Source organism: Ipomoea nil, unplaced genomic scaffold (genome assembly GCF_001879475.1).
Source record: "Ipomoea nil cultivar Tokyo-kokei standard unplaced genomic scaffold, Asagao_1.1 scaffold3172, whole genome shotgun sequence".
In the NCBI taxonomy this organism is placed as follows: domain Eukaryota; kingdom Viridiplantae; phylum Streptophyta; class Magnoliopsida; order Solanales; family Convolvulaceae; genus Ipomoea; species Ipomoea nil.
In genome coordinates this window covers 3063556-3081649 of record NW_017619600.1, presented here as the reverse complement: position 1 = coordinate 3081649, position 18094 = coordinate 3063556, and the positions used below count along the sequence as shown (strand labels likewise).

At 36.8% G+C, this 18094-nt stretch overlaps 1 protein-coding gene across 4 annotated transcripts in view; it reads left to right on the top strand.

Moving 5' to 3' along the window:
- The first annotated feature begins 14246 nt into the window (after nt 1-14246).
- Nucleotides 14247-18094, top strand: part of LOC109168036 (agamous-like MADS-box protein AGL19) — a 12188-nt gene continuing 8340 nt past the window's right edge. Inside the window, exons 1-3 of one of the 4 annotated variants that reach the window (XM_019317089.1) lie at nt 14250-14369; nt 14549-14569; nt 14756-14973. In XM_019317089.1, coding sequence (XP_019172634.1) covers nt 14792-14973 — 182 coding nt within the window. In that variant the 5' untranslated portion in view covers nt 14250-14369; nt 14549-14569; nt 14756-14791. Of the gene's footprint in view, nt 14570-14741; nt 14974-18094 lie in introns of all 4 variants that reach the window. The other 3 variants (XM_019317090.1, XM_019317088.1, XM_019317087.1) reach the window with 3 other exon arrangements.

Here is an 18094-nt window from a genome sequence, read left to right as displayed (position 1 = left end):
TCGACCAAGTCCCGAGCGCTTTTCCCCGCTACTTGGGCCGGGGACCAGCTGCTCAAGTCCTCCCCGAGTGGCAGTAGGCAGTTGATCCGGGAGAGGTTCGTTGCCCGAGACGACTTCAGTCGGAGGGCTTTGCTTTTAGCGACGCTTGAGAGTGCCCGCCTCTTCCACGTCCTTCCCGGACGCCTTCTCTTTGCCCTTTTGCCCGGGCGCTCGGGGGGCCAAAGGATCGCCCGTGGGATCAGCGAGCACCACCCCTTCAGCTGCGGTTGTGGAAGTGCTTAATGGATGCGCGGTCGGGATGGAGGTGTCGCCCACTTCTTGTCCGGTCGGCGGCCCGGCATCAGTGGCCTTCTTCCCGAGCGTCATCTTAGCTCGGGGGGCTCAGAGAGTGCTGGTAGTCAAGAAGCCGCGAGTTGGACCCATTTCTGCATTAAAAGAAACAGTGCGTTAGAATTAGAGGTTGATCGGCGTAAAATGTCCGAGGAAGTATAATAGGTGCTAGACCTTCATTGGCCGGTTCAGCTTGAGGCGCCGCTACGGCGACCGGTACAGTAGTCGGTCGAGGTTTAAATTTCAATTCTCGGTCGTATCGGGGCGGCGGCAGTCGGGCGTTGTCATATGCCTCTCTCGAGCGAAATACCTTATACGCGTAAAACTCGCACAAGATGCGGAAGGTCGCTTCGCGAAGGGCCCGGGTGGCCAGTGGTTGCACTTGTTTCCTATAGTGTGTTCCCCACGTCCGGTCAACCGGTAAGATCCAAGGGTCGTAATCGACCGAGAAGATCCTATTCTTCCACCCCCGGTTGTTTCCGAATAGGTCATCGATCGAGCATAAGTGGTCCCGGGATTGGATCATCAGGAATCCGCTACCATGGATGGCGGCTAGGGGCTTGACGATGTAGATGTAGTTAAAGAGCTCCATCGAGCACACGACGTTGTGCCGAGAGCAGATTTGGGGGAAACACGCCAGTATCCGGTGGGCGTTCGGGCAGATCTGAGCCGGTAAAACTCGGTGGTAGCCGAGGAAGGCGGTTAGTAAGGGGGAAAAAGGAAAGGCGATCGGGGCTAATAGAGAGTCATAATGCATCCCGATCCATTTTCCTTGGTGTCGTTCCTTGATTTTCCCGAGGCTCCTACGGGTATCAAACTTTACTCGACCAGTGAGTAGGGCCGAGATCTTCGCCGCTTCGTGGGTCGTTAGCAGACACTCCTGCTGCTCGACGCTCTCACTATTGAGGAAGACGAACTCGGGTTCTTCGGTTGTTGCTGGGGTCGGCTCTTCATCGACCAGATCAGGCGTAGCTTCCCGGTCGCGAGAAGGGACGCGAGCTCCGTGGTCGGTCCCGATTGTACTAGTGGGCGTTTCCCGATCGTGCTCGGTTGGAGATCCGCGACCGCTGGAAGAAGTGCTGCTACTGTCGTCGCCGCTGTCATCGTTGCTATCGCTCGAGCCGCTCGATGAAGATGAGCTTTCCGAGCTCAAGGAGTCTTCTATTGGCTCGGGGGCCGATCGCCGTTGGTGGTCGGGGTTATTAACCTCGGGGAGGACTCTTCGATCATTGTTTCCTCACTGACGTCTTCGATCGTGTTGTCGTAGTCCGCCCCCGAGACGTTCTAGCTATCCGAATCTGACATATCCCCTTCATAGAGGAGAGGGTCGGTTCAGCGGAAGGGGTCGGGGTTAACCGACCGAGTTTCGGGTCGGTAGGAGAAAGCGTTATGTAAAAATGAAGAAAATAAAATAAGGAGAGCTGAAGAAAGGACTTACTGACGACTGAAGTTTGTAGGAGCGGTTGGGTGGAGGCAAAATCCGATCGATCCTCAGTACTGAAGGCTCGGGAAGCTTCGGTTGATTCTCACAGTGTGGTAAAAGTTGAAATGAACCTTAGAGAGGCCTATTTATAGGAGACGTTTTTGGCGGGAAATCGTCCACTTGCGTGAAGTGACCGTTTCAGATCTCAAGGCGCTTGCAGACCGACACGTGGCATGAGCAAAGACAGCTGGGCGGTCGGGGCCGGAGGCCCGAGTGATGCAATCTTCTCAGCCCACGTTGTTTTCTCCCGAGCGGTCTAAAACGCCCTAGGCTGGGGGGCTCTTGGTAGGATATATCCCGACCGCCCTAAGATGGCTCTTCTTGTAGTTTGTGCAAGATCCTTGGGTCGGGCGTTATGCTTGCAAGGCGGTCGGGTCCGACCGGTAGACATCCCGACCAGTGTTTTACCCGATCTTCATACCTTTTGAGTTACGAGGAAACGGTAATGTTAGAGAAGGGCACGTGGCGATGCTAAGCGTTGACAGAGGGGGTTCACCGGGTTGAGACCCGTGGAGGTTACGTGGTTTACATGCCGGTAGGCCGGAGGCTTGTCTCCGGCCACAGGCTATAAATATCCACGGCGGCTATAGTGAAGGGGACTTTTTTGGAACGATCGATAGGCTATTTACAAAGCTGCCCGACCGCAGTCAGTCGGCCCTCGGAATAACCATTTAGATTGTATTAGGACCCCTTGTTCATATATAAAATAACCTTTTATTATTATCTGTTCTCGTTTGGTACGTAGATCGCTCACACGTGGGTATTAGTATTATCAGCGCTAAACACCTTGACCTTACGTCCCAACTCTTTGTGCCAAAAAACGTTCCAAGGTTGACTTTTAATTCTTAACCTTTAATGGTCTCTATATTGTTGATTCCGAAAACATTCACTTGGTGCGAATTGATATCTTCTTAGCGCGTTTGCAATTGTTCTTGACTTTCCTTCGAGAGCGAGAGTCTTCAAGCTCCAATCGCTTTCTTCATCTCGTATCTGACTTTAGTTGCGTGGAGATACACTTCAGCTCCTGAGGTTAACGTAGATTTGATAAACGATACTTCACTAGGGATGGCGCCACTTCACTTGAACAGAGACTGCTATAGCTGATTCCAAACCACGAGTAGATCAATCTTGTTCTTCAGGTTTTTCAATTGTCTAGATGCACTCACTACTACTTTACTACTTTGCATCAATAGACATTCAAGTTATTTTCTCTTAGTCTTAGCCAAGTCCTTAACAAAGCCAAGATAAGGAAAATTACCAGGAGGTGCACACCATCCGGGTGCAACAACCATAGATATTAATGCTAACAAGAGAACAAGATATTTAAAGCATAACAGAAAACAAAAGGGGAAAACTCACAATCTCACCGCGGATCCTAAGATTTCTACATCCTAGATGCTTAAACACTTGAAGTCTTCCCTTAATATCTTAAAGTCTCATTCTTAATGTACTATCCTAGGCTCTAACCTAGGCTCTTAAGGTCTACCTCTTAGCATATTAGGACACTATCCTAGGTTCATCCTATATTCCCAACGCTTCGTACCGCTCTGATACCAAATGTAACACCCCGGTACTAAACATAACTTAAGCATTAAACTTAATAAAGATAGATAATAAATGTCTAACTTATATGAAAACTGCGGAAGCAATACTTAAGTTAAACATGGGATGCTATGCCACATTTAGGTTAAACCCAACCTAAATGTTAAGGCTAGTTTAAATCCTCAAACATAACAATATAGAAATCCAGAAATACTACTCACAATCTGGTTAAATACGAAACAAGTTCTAGGACAAGGCTCACAGACCATCAAACTAGACAAAATATAATATATCTAGCTAGAAGATAGAGGCTAAGCTCAAACTACCGCGCTCTCGGAAGCAAATCTACTCCATACCTGAAACATATTTTAAAAGAATTAGCGAGAAATGCTAAGTAACCCCACTCCAATATGTAAAGTTACATAAGTATACTTTTCGTACTCAAAATAGGTTTTGCAACTTGGGAATCAATTCAAGATCAACTCAGTAAACAATATATATATATATATATATATATATATATATATATATATATATATATATATATATATATATATATATATATATATATATATATATATATATATATATATATATATATATGTATGTATGTATGTATTCAAATGAGGACAAGTATATTATAGAGGACTGTGAGGACAGATGTAGTGTGTGCCATTAGCCGGTATGTCGTGTGCCACAGTTTGTATGTCGCGTGCTAGATTTGTTAATTTTCAGAGCCTGGGTTCGAAACCTGATGTTTACATTTATTCTTGTGTGCCATTATGTATTAAGTTGTGTGCCGGTTTTAATTTGTTGTGTGCCCATTATTTGTCCTCACAGTCCTCTATATATTGTTGTCCTCATTTGAACTCAACCCTATATATATATATATATATATATATATATATATATATATATATATATATATATATATATATATATATTCCTAGTTAACTCTAATTCAGTAAACAATAGAGACTAGAATCAATTCAAGATCAACTCAAAGGATATAAACAATGACATGACTCAGTTCATCAATCAAGCTCAAACTCAAAGACATGACAATATACCATCAACATAGGATAAAGATTCCAACAACGAAACTAATTCAATACGATAACAATATCAAGATATGAATGGTAAGAAAGGTAGATCATTTCACATAATCCAAGTATAGTTCAATTCCCATCACAATCACATAATCAACATCAATTCTCAAGTCCTCATAGGGACAACAACATCATATCATAATCTCAATAATCAATCATATCGTGGAACAAGTGTGGAGGGCTTCCAGACAGCACCGATATCTCAAATAACCAATAGAGGCAGTTCTAGAACCTTAAGTGTGTACACCCTTATTGGGATCTCCAGGCCCTCAAAGCTCCTCTAGATCATCCTAGCATGTCCTCATCCACTTGTTCTTCTTTAAACCCCCAAAACCCAACATGGAAATAAGATAAAGATTTAGAGAAATGAAGGAATAAAGAATAGAGAAAGGTGTAGGAACTTAGATCTTACCATTTCTAAGCTTTGTAAAGTAGAAAGATGAAATCTTGGCTTGTATTCTTGAGTAGGAAAATGGAAGACAATGTTTGTACGTTAGGGAGAAGAAAATGGCGTGAGGAATAAGGTAGGGAAGAGAGTGTGTGTGTGTAACACCCCACTTTTCTTAAATCTAAACCATAAATACTTAACTTCCAAAAGATAAACTAAACAAGATTAAGATAACATTAATAACTTAAAACCATCCCAAAAGGGTGCCACCGCCACAGTCACCACACACGATGACTGCACAGGCTAAGAAAAGTACTATAACTACAAAGTATCTAAACATCAGAGTTTTAAGCAATCCACAACTAGAACAAAGTCTAAGCTAATCATCTAGCAACTCTAGGCTACGCGCTAATCTATCTCGAGCGCTCTCAAACACTTGGCCTACCTGAAAGGGGTTAACAAACAAGCAAATAGGAAATAAACCCGTTAGCATGAATGCTAAGTATAACACCACTCAACCCTGTAAAGTACTATAGATATAGATCATTTGACAAGTACACTTAAGCTCAAGTACTTTCAATCACTTAACAACAACTCAAATCATACTCAACAATAATTCTATATGCTTGCATCCTGATCTACAAATAGGCATGTTTTCTCAAGTACTCAACTTAACATAAATCTCATGCTTTAACAGGTATTTCTAGAAATGGCTCAATACTCAAACTCAAGCTCAACTGATAGATAAAGATGCTTAAACTTAGCAAACAACTCACTATCAAGCTACCTCATAATCAACAACAAAGTGATATACATCTCATCATTCTTTAATGCTAGACATCCAAATCATGTAAATCATGCAACAAGACAGTCATGATGCTTTAAATATAAGTATATAAACAGATATACATATACATTCGCTCTTTTGTAAAAAGGAACACTTGTTCTGTGGAGGTTTCTGTTAAGTCACATTGACTCGCTTTTATCTTCTTTATCTTGAGTCTCTTGACTCGCTTTCTTTCTTCCTTTATTTCTTTACTCGTGGGCGAGGTAGGAACTTCACCGAAATGTGAATGAACCTATCTGGGCTCGGCATCTAGCTGGCCTAATACTCATCTCGCCCATAGAACCACTGTCTTGGTTCTTTTCTCAAACTCTGTGGAATCAGGTATCGTACTTGTAACACCCCACTTTTCTTAAATCTAAATCACAAATCCTTAACTTCAAAAGAATACTAAACAAGATCAAAATACGATTGATAGCTTAAAAGCCCAAAACCACAAGAGGTGTCACCGCCACAATCACCACGCACGATGATTGCACAGGCTAGCAAAAACTTCTAACTAAAGTCAAGTTTAAATAAACTACATCCAAACTTGGGGATTAATACCCCGGTGTCCATCACCATCAAAAAACATCTAACAAATCTAACTTCCAAAGTTTAAACAAACATAACTGGAAAAGAGTTTAGACTACAACTAGCTCTCTAAGCTAACAATAGTCTAACTCGATCGCGCTCAAGAACTGGGCCCACCTGAAAGGGGTTAACAAACTAGCAAGTAGAAAACAACCCGTTAGCACAAATGCTAAGTATAACGCCACTCAACCCTGTAAAATACTATACAATATACTTTTGGAAAACATTTGTCACGTACACTTAAATCGAGTATTCTCAATCACTTTAAACAACAACTTAGACATACTCAACAATAATTCTATATGCTTGCAACCTAATTATCAAATAGGCATGCTTTCTCAAACGTTTAACTCATCAACAATCTCATGCTTTCACAAATATATCTAATCATGGCGAAATACTCTACTCAAACTCAAACTGATAGATAAAGGGATACTTAAACTTTAACAAGCAAACTCATGCTATCAAGTTAATCAACAATATAAAGTCATACTTCTTCTCATACTTTCATGCAACACGTGCAACTCATATAACCATGCAATAAGATGAACATGATGCTTTAAGTATAAGTATATAGATAGATATACATATATACTCATTCTTTTGTAAAAAAGAACACTTTTTCTGTGCAGGTTTCTTAGAGTCGCAATGACTCGCTTTTCTCTTCTTTCACTTGAGTCTCTTGACTCGCTTTTTTTTTCTTTCTTTCTTTCTTTACTCGTGGGCGAGGTAGGAACTTCACCACAATGTGAACGGACCTATCCGGGCTCGAAATCTAGCCGGCCTAATACTCATCTCGCCCATAGAACCACTTTCTTGGTTCTTTTCTCAAACTCTGTGGAATCAGGTATCGTACTTGTCAGTGTGCACACCCCTGACCGAGATTCCAAGCCCGGTGGGTAGTATCCAACCTAGTAACGTGGGAATACGCCGCGTTACTTCACATCAGATCGCAATGTCCATTTCTTTCTTGACTTTCTTTCTTTCTCTTTTATTCCGAAAGGACATAGTCCTAACGGGCCTCCTAAACCACGGATTATCACACTAGATACATATAGATATAGCTCATGCATTTCTTTCTCATGAAATGCTAAGCATGTTCTTTTACTGTAAAAGTAATCTCAAATGCTCTTTCACTATGAATCAAGGAAACAAAATGCTACTTCATGCTTATAACTCAATACTTTGCAAAACTTCTTATCAAATACTTAACAAGTATTGATCATGCTCTTTAAACTCAAAATATACTTAATACTCTTGCAAATTTCATTTATTGTAAGCTAAGAAATCTAGCACTGGATATCTCAAATTCTCACATTCTTGGCATGCTTCTGAATAAATCACAATAAGTACTTAGTTATGTTTTTCAATCAAGAACTATCAGATAATGATCATGATTCTCATTCAAATAGCTAAACGCAACAATTTATATTTTTCCTTCTATGTAAACCAATTACAGTAAACAACAAGAATAAACCTCAACACAATTTCAACTGTAAAACAAGCATCTCAACTCCAAATTCAATGAAATCAACTTCTACTAGTGCGTTGTAACGAACCCGGGTGTTCGAGCCTCAAGGACCCACGAGTCCCGGTCAGAACGACACGTAGCTGAGCCACAGAGAGCCCGGCCAGTAGGCTTTTTGGCCGGGCGGAGCTTGGTGGCGGGGCTTGAAGAGCCCCACTACTTGGCTCCGCCAAGCGGCGGCCTTGGGCAACGGATCTATCTGAGATCCGTGCCTAAGGGAAGGCTCTCCACGGGACTAGCCAACGGTGTAAAACCCCCGATTTTTAGCATATTTTAAAACCATTAAAGCTTACGAAATAAGAACAAGTCTATCATTAATACCCGAATAAGCGGAAGCCAAACATAATAGTGTAGGGGTGCTATGCCACATCTAAGCTTGAGAACCTCGATGCACAGGCTACTAACTAACTAAACACAATCCATAAACAATATTTGAATACAAAAGAGGCTCACAGGCCATCAACTAAAGCAAACTACTATCTAAACTAGGAACCGCAGCTCCGACTAGCGCGCTCACGAGCCAACTAATCTGTACCTGAAAAACATGCGGTGTAGCAACCGTTAGTGAATAATGCTAAGTAACTCACTCTCACCCATTGAGTACAATACGTATAAATATAGGAAAACCATTTTGAGACTTGGGAATACATAAATATAATCCTAAACAACTCTAGCTTTAAAATCAAGATCACGACTCAACGAGGGCACACGCACAAAGGTATAATCAGACCCAATGCATAACAGTACTAATGACACTATAAGACCATAATAAGACACAAACATGCAAACCCGGACTACACGACACGACCACGACAACAAATCAAGACCACAAGTCACGGCAACAACACAAGAAATAACAACACACACGTCCATGTTCCAACCTTATACCAAGTTCCAACCTTTACTCCTCTCCATCCTTATATCAGTTCCAACCTGTACCTCCATGCCACCCTGTACACCCCCCCCCCCCCCCCCCTTATCCCTCCGGAGCAATGCTCCCCGCCTATCCATCCGCCAATCCAAAGCACACTCAGTGCCAAAGGTACCGCAGCACCACACACAAGATAAATGCACCGCAGCGCAATATCATAAGCACCACAGCGCTTAATTCCACCTATCAATTTTTCTCCGCCAATCTCATATCTTTTCATCACCATGGACAACAACAACAATCAATACTCAACAACTACTTCAACAAAGGGTAACCAAGGGAAGGGCACCATATACGTACCGATTCTTATCAACAAGTGACACCAACACAACTGGTTGCACGTGTTGACATACATACAGTGTTGACATGTATCCTTATTTTATTTTATTTATTAAAAATATTATTTTATATTAATTAATTAAAATAATAATAATAATAATTAAAAAATTTTAAAAATTAAAAAAAAAAAAAAGCCACCGGCTGTCCAAGGTGGTTGTCTTCCTTCTTCAAGGACAGCCGTGGCCGTCCGGCCACTGTTGTTTAAGGAAGACGGCCATGACCGTCTTCCTTCGTTGGCCATGACTGCTTTTTTTTTTTTTTTAATTATTATTATTATTATTATTTTAATTAATTTATAATAAATAATATTTTTATTAAAAATAAAATAAGGACACGTGTCAACACCGTATGCATTTAAATTGATAAACATATCAACTTGGACTTAATTGAACAATTTTTTACAGGTTTAGGGAACCTGAATGGAGCTTTTTTCACTTAGTGGACCCAATTGCACTATCCACTCGACTTAGGGGGCCAATTTGACACTTTTTCCTAAAGAAAATCATGAATAATATCTAATTTTAGAAATTAAATCGGGATTTGTCCTCCATGACAGGCATAACATATGGAATTATATTATAGTTAATGTTGGGTAATATGGTTGAAAAATCCCAAAATAATAATTCTACAGAAAAATTATTATTGTATGGGAAAACAGAAAAACTGGGAAGGAAAAGATTGAGTGTTGGGGTATAGGTTTAGCACAAGTTCGAACACAAAGTTCTTTTTCTTAAAACCTTATTTGCTACCTCCCACAAGTGCTAGGAGCGTTGTAGCCTAGGTTTCCCAGGATAAAACGTGCTACGGTTCTTTGTTTAAGCACCTAAACAAAGAACCCGACAAACAAAGCAAAGCTGGAACACAGATTGTGTAACACCTGTAACAATCACCCACTAAATAGGATTAAACTCAGTTTTAAAATTGGAATTAATCGTGCCCGCAGGTGCCGGCGAACGCGAGCTCGGGCTTGAATCAAGCCTTTTCGATCTCCTCTAGTTGGATTTTGATTTGATGGTAACCTGGTACACACAAAGGATTTGCTCACTTTGAGCATAATTCTTATAGTGTCACTATTGAGGTTTGAACTTTGATCACTTTTTTAAATATTACCTACTGAACCAATGAGTTAAGTTCATGCAGGCTAAAATTATTATAGCTGTCGTCAAGTAGTTGATGTTTGGCCAAAAAAAAATAATAAAGGAAGACTAATTTATGAAATTTCTAAAAATTTTGGAGGAAATAAAAAATTTGGATTGGGTTTGCCAAAATGAATATGCAATTTCTTTGGTGATGGTTGGAACAACAAAGCCATTAATACTTTTCTTGTCGACGAGATTGGAGTGACATTTTTGTCTAATCATGTCGCTGTTGGAAATTAATTCCATTTTATAACAATTTTAAATTTTCCAAAAATGTTTTTATGCCAAAAATGTTTTCTACACACGCCACATAAAGTGGTTGGAACTCCTATTTGTGGGGGAAAAATGAAGATTTTATCTACTTTAGAGCATCCACATTGGTTGGAAAGAATGTGTGGATAATGTAAGAGTGATTAGGAGAGAGAATGTGAGAAGGGGAGGAAAAAAAAACAAAAAAATCAAAATCAGAAAAATTAAAACAAAAATAAAAATAAAAAATAGAAGTGCGGCGCGCCTGACGCGCAGCCGGGCGCGTGCAGCCAAACGCGCACATCAAGTCAGATACATTTTTTTTTCTTTTTTCTTGGTTTTCGCAATATTTTCTCTCTTGCAGATGAATTCTTCTTCAATAAATTCTCCCCTACATTAGCTTTGCTCCCCATTGAGAAGAATTCATTCTGAAATCTCCCCATAATATGCACAAGTGTGGATGCTCTTAGGGCTATGTTTGGCAAACCTAGCTGAAAAAGTAGCTGAAAGCTAAAAATTTATAAGTTTGAAGCTGAAAATTAAGGATCTGTTAACTAGCTGATTATGCTTAAAAATATTTGATAAAATTAACTTTTTGATAAGCTGTTAAGTGTAAAAAGACAAAAAAAAAAAAAAAAAAAAAAAAAAAAAGACATCTGATCTTCGTAATTTTATTTTTATTTTTTGAAAGGAAATTTAAACCATCTTATTAAATCATAGAAGTAATACAAGTAGGAACAGAGTCCAACCAAATAGTAGAGTCAGTGTTAGAACGAGCTGCCCTCGCTAGAACGTGTGCCAACTTATTCACTGATCTGGGTACGAAACTAATAGACACTGTATCATAGTGTCGTTTGAGAGTATTACAGTCTCGAATAACACAACCCGCAAAAGAAAAATCCAATGACGCATGGTTGAGCATCCTACACACCTCAAATTATGTCGTGCGTTGCAAAAACGACGTCGTTTTGACTAAAAATGCGCGTCCCACTTTAAAAAAAAAAAAAAATCAAGTTCGATTCCCGGCAATAGCATTTTTTTGTGCATAATTTGAATTATATATCCACAAATTCATAACTATATATCCACAAATTCATAATTATATATCCACAGTGAATGAATAACACAAACTCCATAATGAATGAACTAAATATCCACAATGAATGAACTAAATATCCACAATAAATGAACTACATATCCACAATGAATGAACTAAATATCCATAAATTCATAACTATATATCCACAAATTCATAACTATATATCCACAATACTGCTGTTGAGGGGAATCGAAACAGATTTTTTTTTTTTAAATGGGACGAGCGTTTTTAGTCAAAACGACGTCGTTTTGTTGCACAACATAACTATTGTCCTACACACCACTTGGCAGTCTGAAAAAATAGCAATTTTCTGATGACCAACATGTTTAACCCACGACAGGGCTTCCTTGATCGCTAGAGCTTCAGCCAAATGTGCATCATTAAAACATCTTAGAGGTCCATTCTTGGCTGCCAAATATCCACCATGGCTGATCTTCGTACAATTTAAATGATATGATTATTATATTGTTTTATATTATTAAATATATGAGATATATTTAATTTATAAAAAAAGTTTTTGTTTTTATAATATATATGAGATATATATTAAATTTTCTTTCTTTCTTTTTATGTAAATCTCTGTTTTTACGAATAAAAAAGAGTTTAATTAAGAAGGGTAAATGATGTCATTTATTTAAAATAAAAAGAATAGAGATGGAAAAAAATTTAGGAAGTTACTAATTAACTTATTTTGAAACGCTATCTAATGTAGCATTTCAAAATAAGCTCTTATTTTAAGCTACTAATTTATTTTGGGAACATTACCAAACAGAGCTTACAGTTTATTAATAACTTAAAATAAACTGTAAATTTCTAAATAAGCTCTGCCAAACATAACCCAGGTAAACAACAATATAATTCACGTTTTTTTTAGTAGTCACATAGTTTTAAGGAGGCTCAACATACCAAATGGCTTTTAATACAAACAATTAACAAGTTGAAACATAAATATTTAGGACCGAAATATACACTAACAAATTTTTCAGAAAAATAATTCTATCTCATCAATACCAACGAAATCCAATCTGTATAATACTCACACTTTTCTTAAAATCAATTCATTTAATCCTGATGGTGCTAAAAGCATTGAAGTGCCGATTTTCTGAGATACAATGAATTACAACAATATATTCTAGCACTCAGATATATTACTTCCAACGAGCTTGAAGAAGGTGAACAATACATTTCTAATTTTAATCGTGAAGTGTTGACAAAATAATCTCAAGAAAGAAGACCAGATATTGTTTTCGTGGAAAAACATATACTCCGTAATACTTTGATGTTTTTAAAAAGTCACACAAAATATTATGCTCAACACAATGTATGTATAGGAGAAATGAAATTCATAAACGGTCATGGTATTCAAACGTGCAACTCCCATATTTGGCAAATTAATAAGATTAATTATGATCTTACAAAGTTAATTCTCAAATAAAAATTTAAAGTTAATCATAATTAATTCCATATATAGCTAATCAGAATTAACTCACATTTCTAATTTGTTGTACTGCACAACAGTACGAGTGTGAGAAACTTAAATGTGCTACAATAATACGAGTTTCACAAGACTTGTATTCCTCCACGCAATAGATCAGGGGTTTCACAAACTTCAATTCTATTACTCCAAACAACACAAGTTTCGTAAAACCCATGCCGCTCCAAGTTTTGCGAAGAAAGAAAACAAATGATTTGGAAAATGATGCTAGCTAGCTGCTAGTAAATGTATTTTCTAAGACTATTGTAATGATGCTAGCTAGCTGCTAGTAAATGTATTTTCTAAGACTATTGTATGTATAATGTTAGATGAAACTGTAGTTGAAACAAAATGAAACTTTAATTGTGCTGAAATAAAACTACAATGTATATAAAATGAAACTGAAGATGTTATACAAACATAATTAATTACACGGAACGGGTTCCATTTCTTTTCATTAAAAAAAACAACACCGTTTTGGACCATGGTCCACAATAAAATTTGTCGAAAAATTGAGTCTACAATTGTTATTTTATTTTCTTTTTCTTCCCCCCCCCCCCCCCCCCCCAAAAAAAAACTATAACATGTGAGAGAAGTATTAGTGCATTACCACATTTATAAATTATCAATAAAAAGAGAGAGTTAATTCACCAGAGCTCTCTTGTCTTTGGTGGCAATTCCAAATTTAGTTCTAAACTATCTTTTTGTCATTAAACATCCCAGACTATTAGTTTTTAGACTTTTTAGTCCTTCTTATGACTTTTTTTATTTTTAGTAAGGACACTTTTGTTTTTTCATATTTTTCTTTTGTTATTTTTCCGATTTCAACCAGTTTAATTGGTTTAGAACTTTAGATAATATCTGATTTTAGTAATTATAGTTTTCAACCAGTTTTTAGTAAAGTCCTAAATCAATTAAACCGATTGAAACCGGAAAAATAACAAAAGAAAAATATAAAGATACAAAAATGTCCTTACAGAAAATAAGAAAAGTCATAAGAATGACTAAAAAATAATAATTTGGAATGTTAAATAGCAAAAATGATAATTTGACACTAAATTTGAAATTACCACCAAAGTGACCTCTTGGTGGAATTTAATCTGAAAAAGAATAAAGAAATAAAGTGTGCTTGCAAAAAAAAAAAAAAAAAAACAGGTGTGTATTGGTATCCAGTTGTAACTTAAGTTTCCATTTTTATTTGGTGCATTTCTTTTTCGGGGCGTCCGTTGTAGTGCTTCTCGAAAGTTTACCAAAAAGAGGAAAGAGATGAGGTTTTGGGTCTCATTATTCTTTCCTTAAATCATTTATATTCTATGGCTGCAACTCAACCAAGCATTAGGGGTAAGGGACCAGCAAACTGCAAAACACCATAAATATCCATCCACCTCTCTCTCTCTTCTTCTTCTTCTTCTTAAAAAAGAAATTCTAGACAACATATTTCTCTTTCTTATTACCCATTTTAGGGTTTTCTGATGAAGAATCCATTCTTACCTCCCAGACTTTTGTTTTCCATCTCTCAGATCTGAAGAAACCCAGAAAAGGTCTTTGCCTGGTTTTCCTCTTTTGGGGTTTTTAATATACTCTTGACTTTCTTCAGTCCCTTCTATTTTTGGAAAGTTTCTGTTTTTTTTTTTTTTGGGGTGAATTTGTTTTTCTGGTTTCTTGATTTTGTTGACGCAGACAGACACTTGTTGATTTCCTAACTCTTTTTAGTAAATTTGCTACAGTTCCAGTGAGCATTACAGTAAAGGAAGAAGAAGAAAATGGTAAGGGGAAAAACTGAGATGAAAAGGATAGAGAATGCTACAAGCAGGCAAGTTACTTTCTCCAAGAGGAGAAGTGGGCTTCTCAAAAAGGCTTTTGAGCTCTCAGTTCTTTGTGATGCCGAAGTTGCCCTCATCGTCTTCTCCCCTAAAGGAAAGCTCTATGAGTTCTCCAGCTCCAGGTACTCTACTCTACTCTCTCTCTCTCTCTTTCTCTCTCTATATCTATACATGTATGTCTGGTTAAACATATTATTATTAATTTCATCGAAAAGGTGATTTGCAGATCATCACTTTCTTTATTTTCTTTGGTCAATTGCATACTGTTAGATTCCCTCCTCGGCCTATGTGTTTTCACAATCACACAATGTAGCTAGCTAGCCCAGTACAATAAATCCTACATTTCTCTCATCAAATATATCATTAAATCTTGATGAAATTAAGAATGATTTTAATTTTAATTTTCCCCCTTAAGTGGATGAAAGTTTTGTGTTTTTTTTTCCCATCTTCTTGAGGATGGATGAAACTCCCTACCTGCAGATTCTGATTACGTTAGCTGGGGATAATATAATGGGGAGCTCATATATAATCTATTCTTTTGATGATTTTATGTGTTTATAGATGAAATGGAAATTAAATTAATTACTTCTGTATCTACACACATGTACATATACATACATTCATATATTTGCACATTATTTATTTATACATTACAATTTCAAGAACTCGAAATATGTGACTGTTTCAAGTTAAGCTTAGGAGTGAGAAATTCCTACTTCAATTAGGATTGTAATATTTATAACAAGTAATGTTTATAAAATAAGATTTAAAAAAAAAAAACAAAAATTTGGGATAATATATATTCACCCATACTAAAAACCAGACAGATTTCTTGAATGAATACAAGCTGGGCAGGCTAAATTTATCCCAGGAAGGGAGGGGAAGGCCGCCAGTAGCAATGTAACAATGTAGTTTTGAAGTTTGGGATGGAGGCCAAATGCCAGGCTGTAAGACATCCTTATTTTATTAATTACATTATCCTTTCGGGTCAGCTAATGAAATTATTAGATTTTGGAGAATCAGATCAGATGGACAGTTTGATCAGTTGCTTCGGTTCTGTACACAGACCCTACTTTGGCCACTGAATGACTGATGAATCTGGCAAATTATTGTGTGGATCGTGGGTCACACAAGTGTGTGGACCACGGTTCAAAACGATGTCGTTGAATTTTAGGAGTTAGAATTGAATAATATATTCTATATGTTAGAATAATGTACATTATATTTTAAAATAATATACATTATGAGTTATAAAAATATATGTTGCATTGAGTCGCATAAAAAAATACATAAAGCGACGTTGTTTTGGACCGTAGTCTACATAGTTTGTGGACAACAATCCACACAATAAGTATTGATGACTGAAGAGTCCCAGGTGGCAGGAAGTGGACCTTAACTTCTGCTAAACCATTATTACATCTCAACAGCAATTTTATTTTTTGGGGTTAAAATAAAATAAAATAAATTAATAAAAATTGATATAATGATAGGTCCCGAGGGAAAGACCAACGGAAAACTTTGGTCAAAGGTTTTTTTGAGTTGGCCAATGAAACTATTATGTGTACTATATATCAAGAGTTTTTTTTTTTTGTTTGTTTTTTTTTTAATATATATCAAGAAGAATTAAAGTTGTTAAAATATGTAGTCTTGAAAATGGGGTTCGAGAGGATGAAACATAAGTCTCACACTTAAAAAATTATAAATTTGATTTTTACAAATATTTTTTCAATTGAGTCCATGATGTTGTTTGCCATAATAAAAATTTTTAATAATTTATTGGTTCGCCATTAAGTTGATTTACAAAATTGTTATAAGAATATATATAATGTTCCAAGTGCAGCCAAAGGCCTTGTAGTCGAGCAGCATAGCTGTGGCTCCTCAAATGATAGGTTTGTGGGTGCACTGGCGACATTGATTCTTTGTGCTTCAGTAGGTTGAGAAAGTATGTATGAACGGATATTACATTGTAATAGAGTCAATAGTATTCAAAAAACAAAAAAAAAAAAAAAAAAAAAATTCCAAGTACACGTACAAATGTAATACTACTTATTGTGATTTGATTATCAAATTTGGTTTAATGTTGCAACTCATAAACATTGACCAGCATTGCTTTGGTTGATTTCTTTTTCTATGTTTTGGTCTGCCAACTTTATTTTGCCAATCATACTTGATTGATTGGCATCATTTTGTCATTTTTTCTTGGTTGACTAATACATTAAAACCAACGGAGGTATTTGATCATGGTTTTTGTAATCTTTTAGGGGTGTTTGGTTACGTTCTAGTTATTTAAGACAATAAGGGGGCGTTTGGTTCAGGTTATATAACATAACCAAGGGAATGTGACATTCCAAAGCTCACATTCCTATGTTTGGTTCACATTAACTCAGGGAATCTAACATTCCCCAGGAATGTCACATTCCCTCCACATAGGATTTTGAAGGGAATGTGATTCCCTTCAATTTCTAAGGTTATGTAAGATAACCTTGGTTATGTTAGTTTATCTCTCACACACACACACATACACACACACACACACACACACACACACACACACACACACACACACATATATATATATATATAATTATTTTTGTAATTATATATTTTTTATTTTTATTATGTTAGGTTAGCATATAAAATAATTTTATTTTTCAAGTTCAATATTTTAGTTAATATTTTAAAATCATGTAATTATATATGATACCGTTATCTTATTTATTTATTTTTAATTTTTAAATTTATTAAAATATATGAAAATATGTTAAGGATATTATAGTGTGTGAACCCTAAACCAAACATGATTATATTACATACCCCAATTTTAACCAAACACATGAATCTCACATTCCCAGTAATCTCACATTCCGAGCAATCTAACATTCCCTAAGGTAATCTGACATTCCGTGAACCAAACGACCCCTAAGGGTTATATTTGATTGGTCATATAACATTTTCATGTTTGGTTTAAGTTATCTCATTTTCTCAAAAGAATACAACTTCACACCGACATCATGTTTTTACCCATTTGGAAGGGAATGTGATAACATTATATCTCTTAGGTAATCTTAGATTCCCTTACCCTTTTTATTCATTTTGCCATTTTAACAATTGTTTTATCTTCTAACAATGTAATTTCTGTTTTATCTTTAACGTTTGTTACCTTAATTTTGAAGTTTATTGAAATACATGAAAATATAGTAATGGTATATATTAAATTAAACTAACCACTATACATAAAAGATA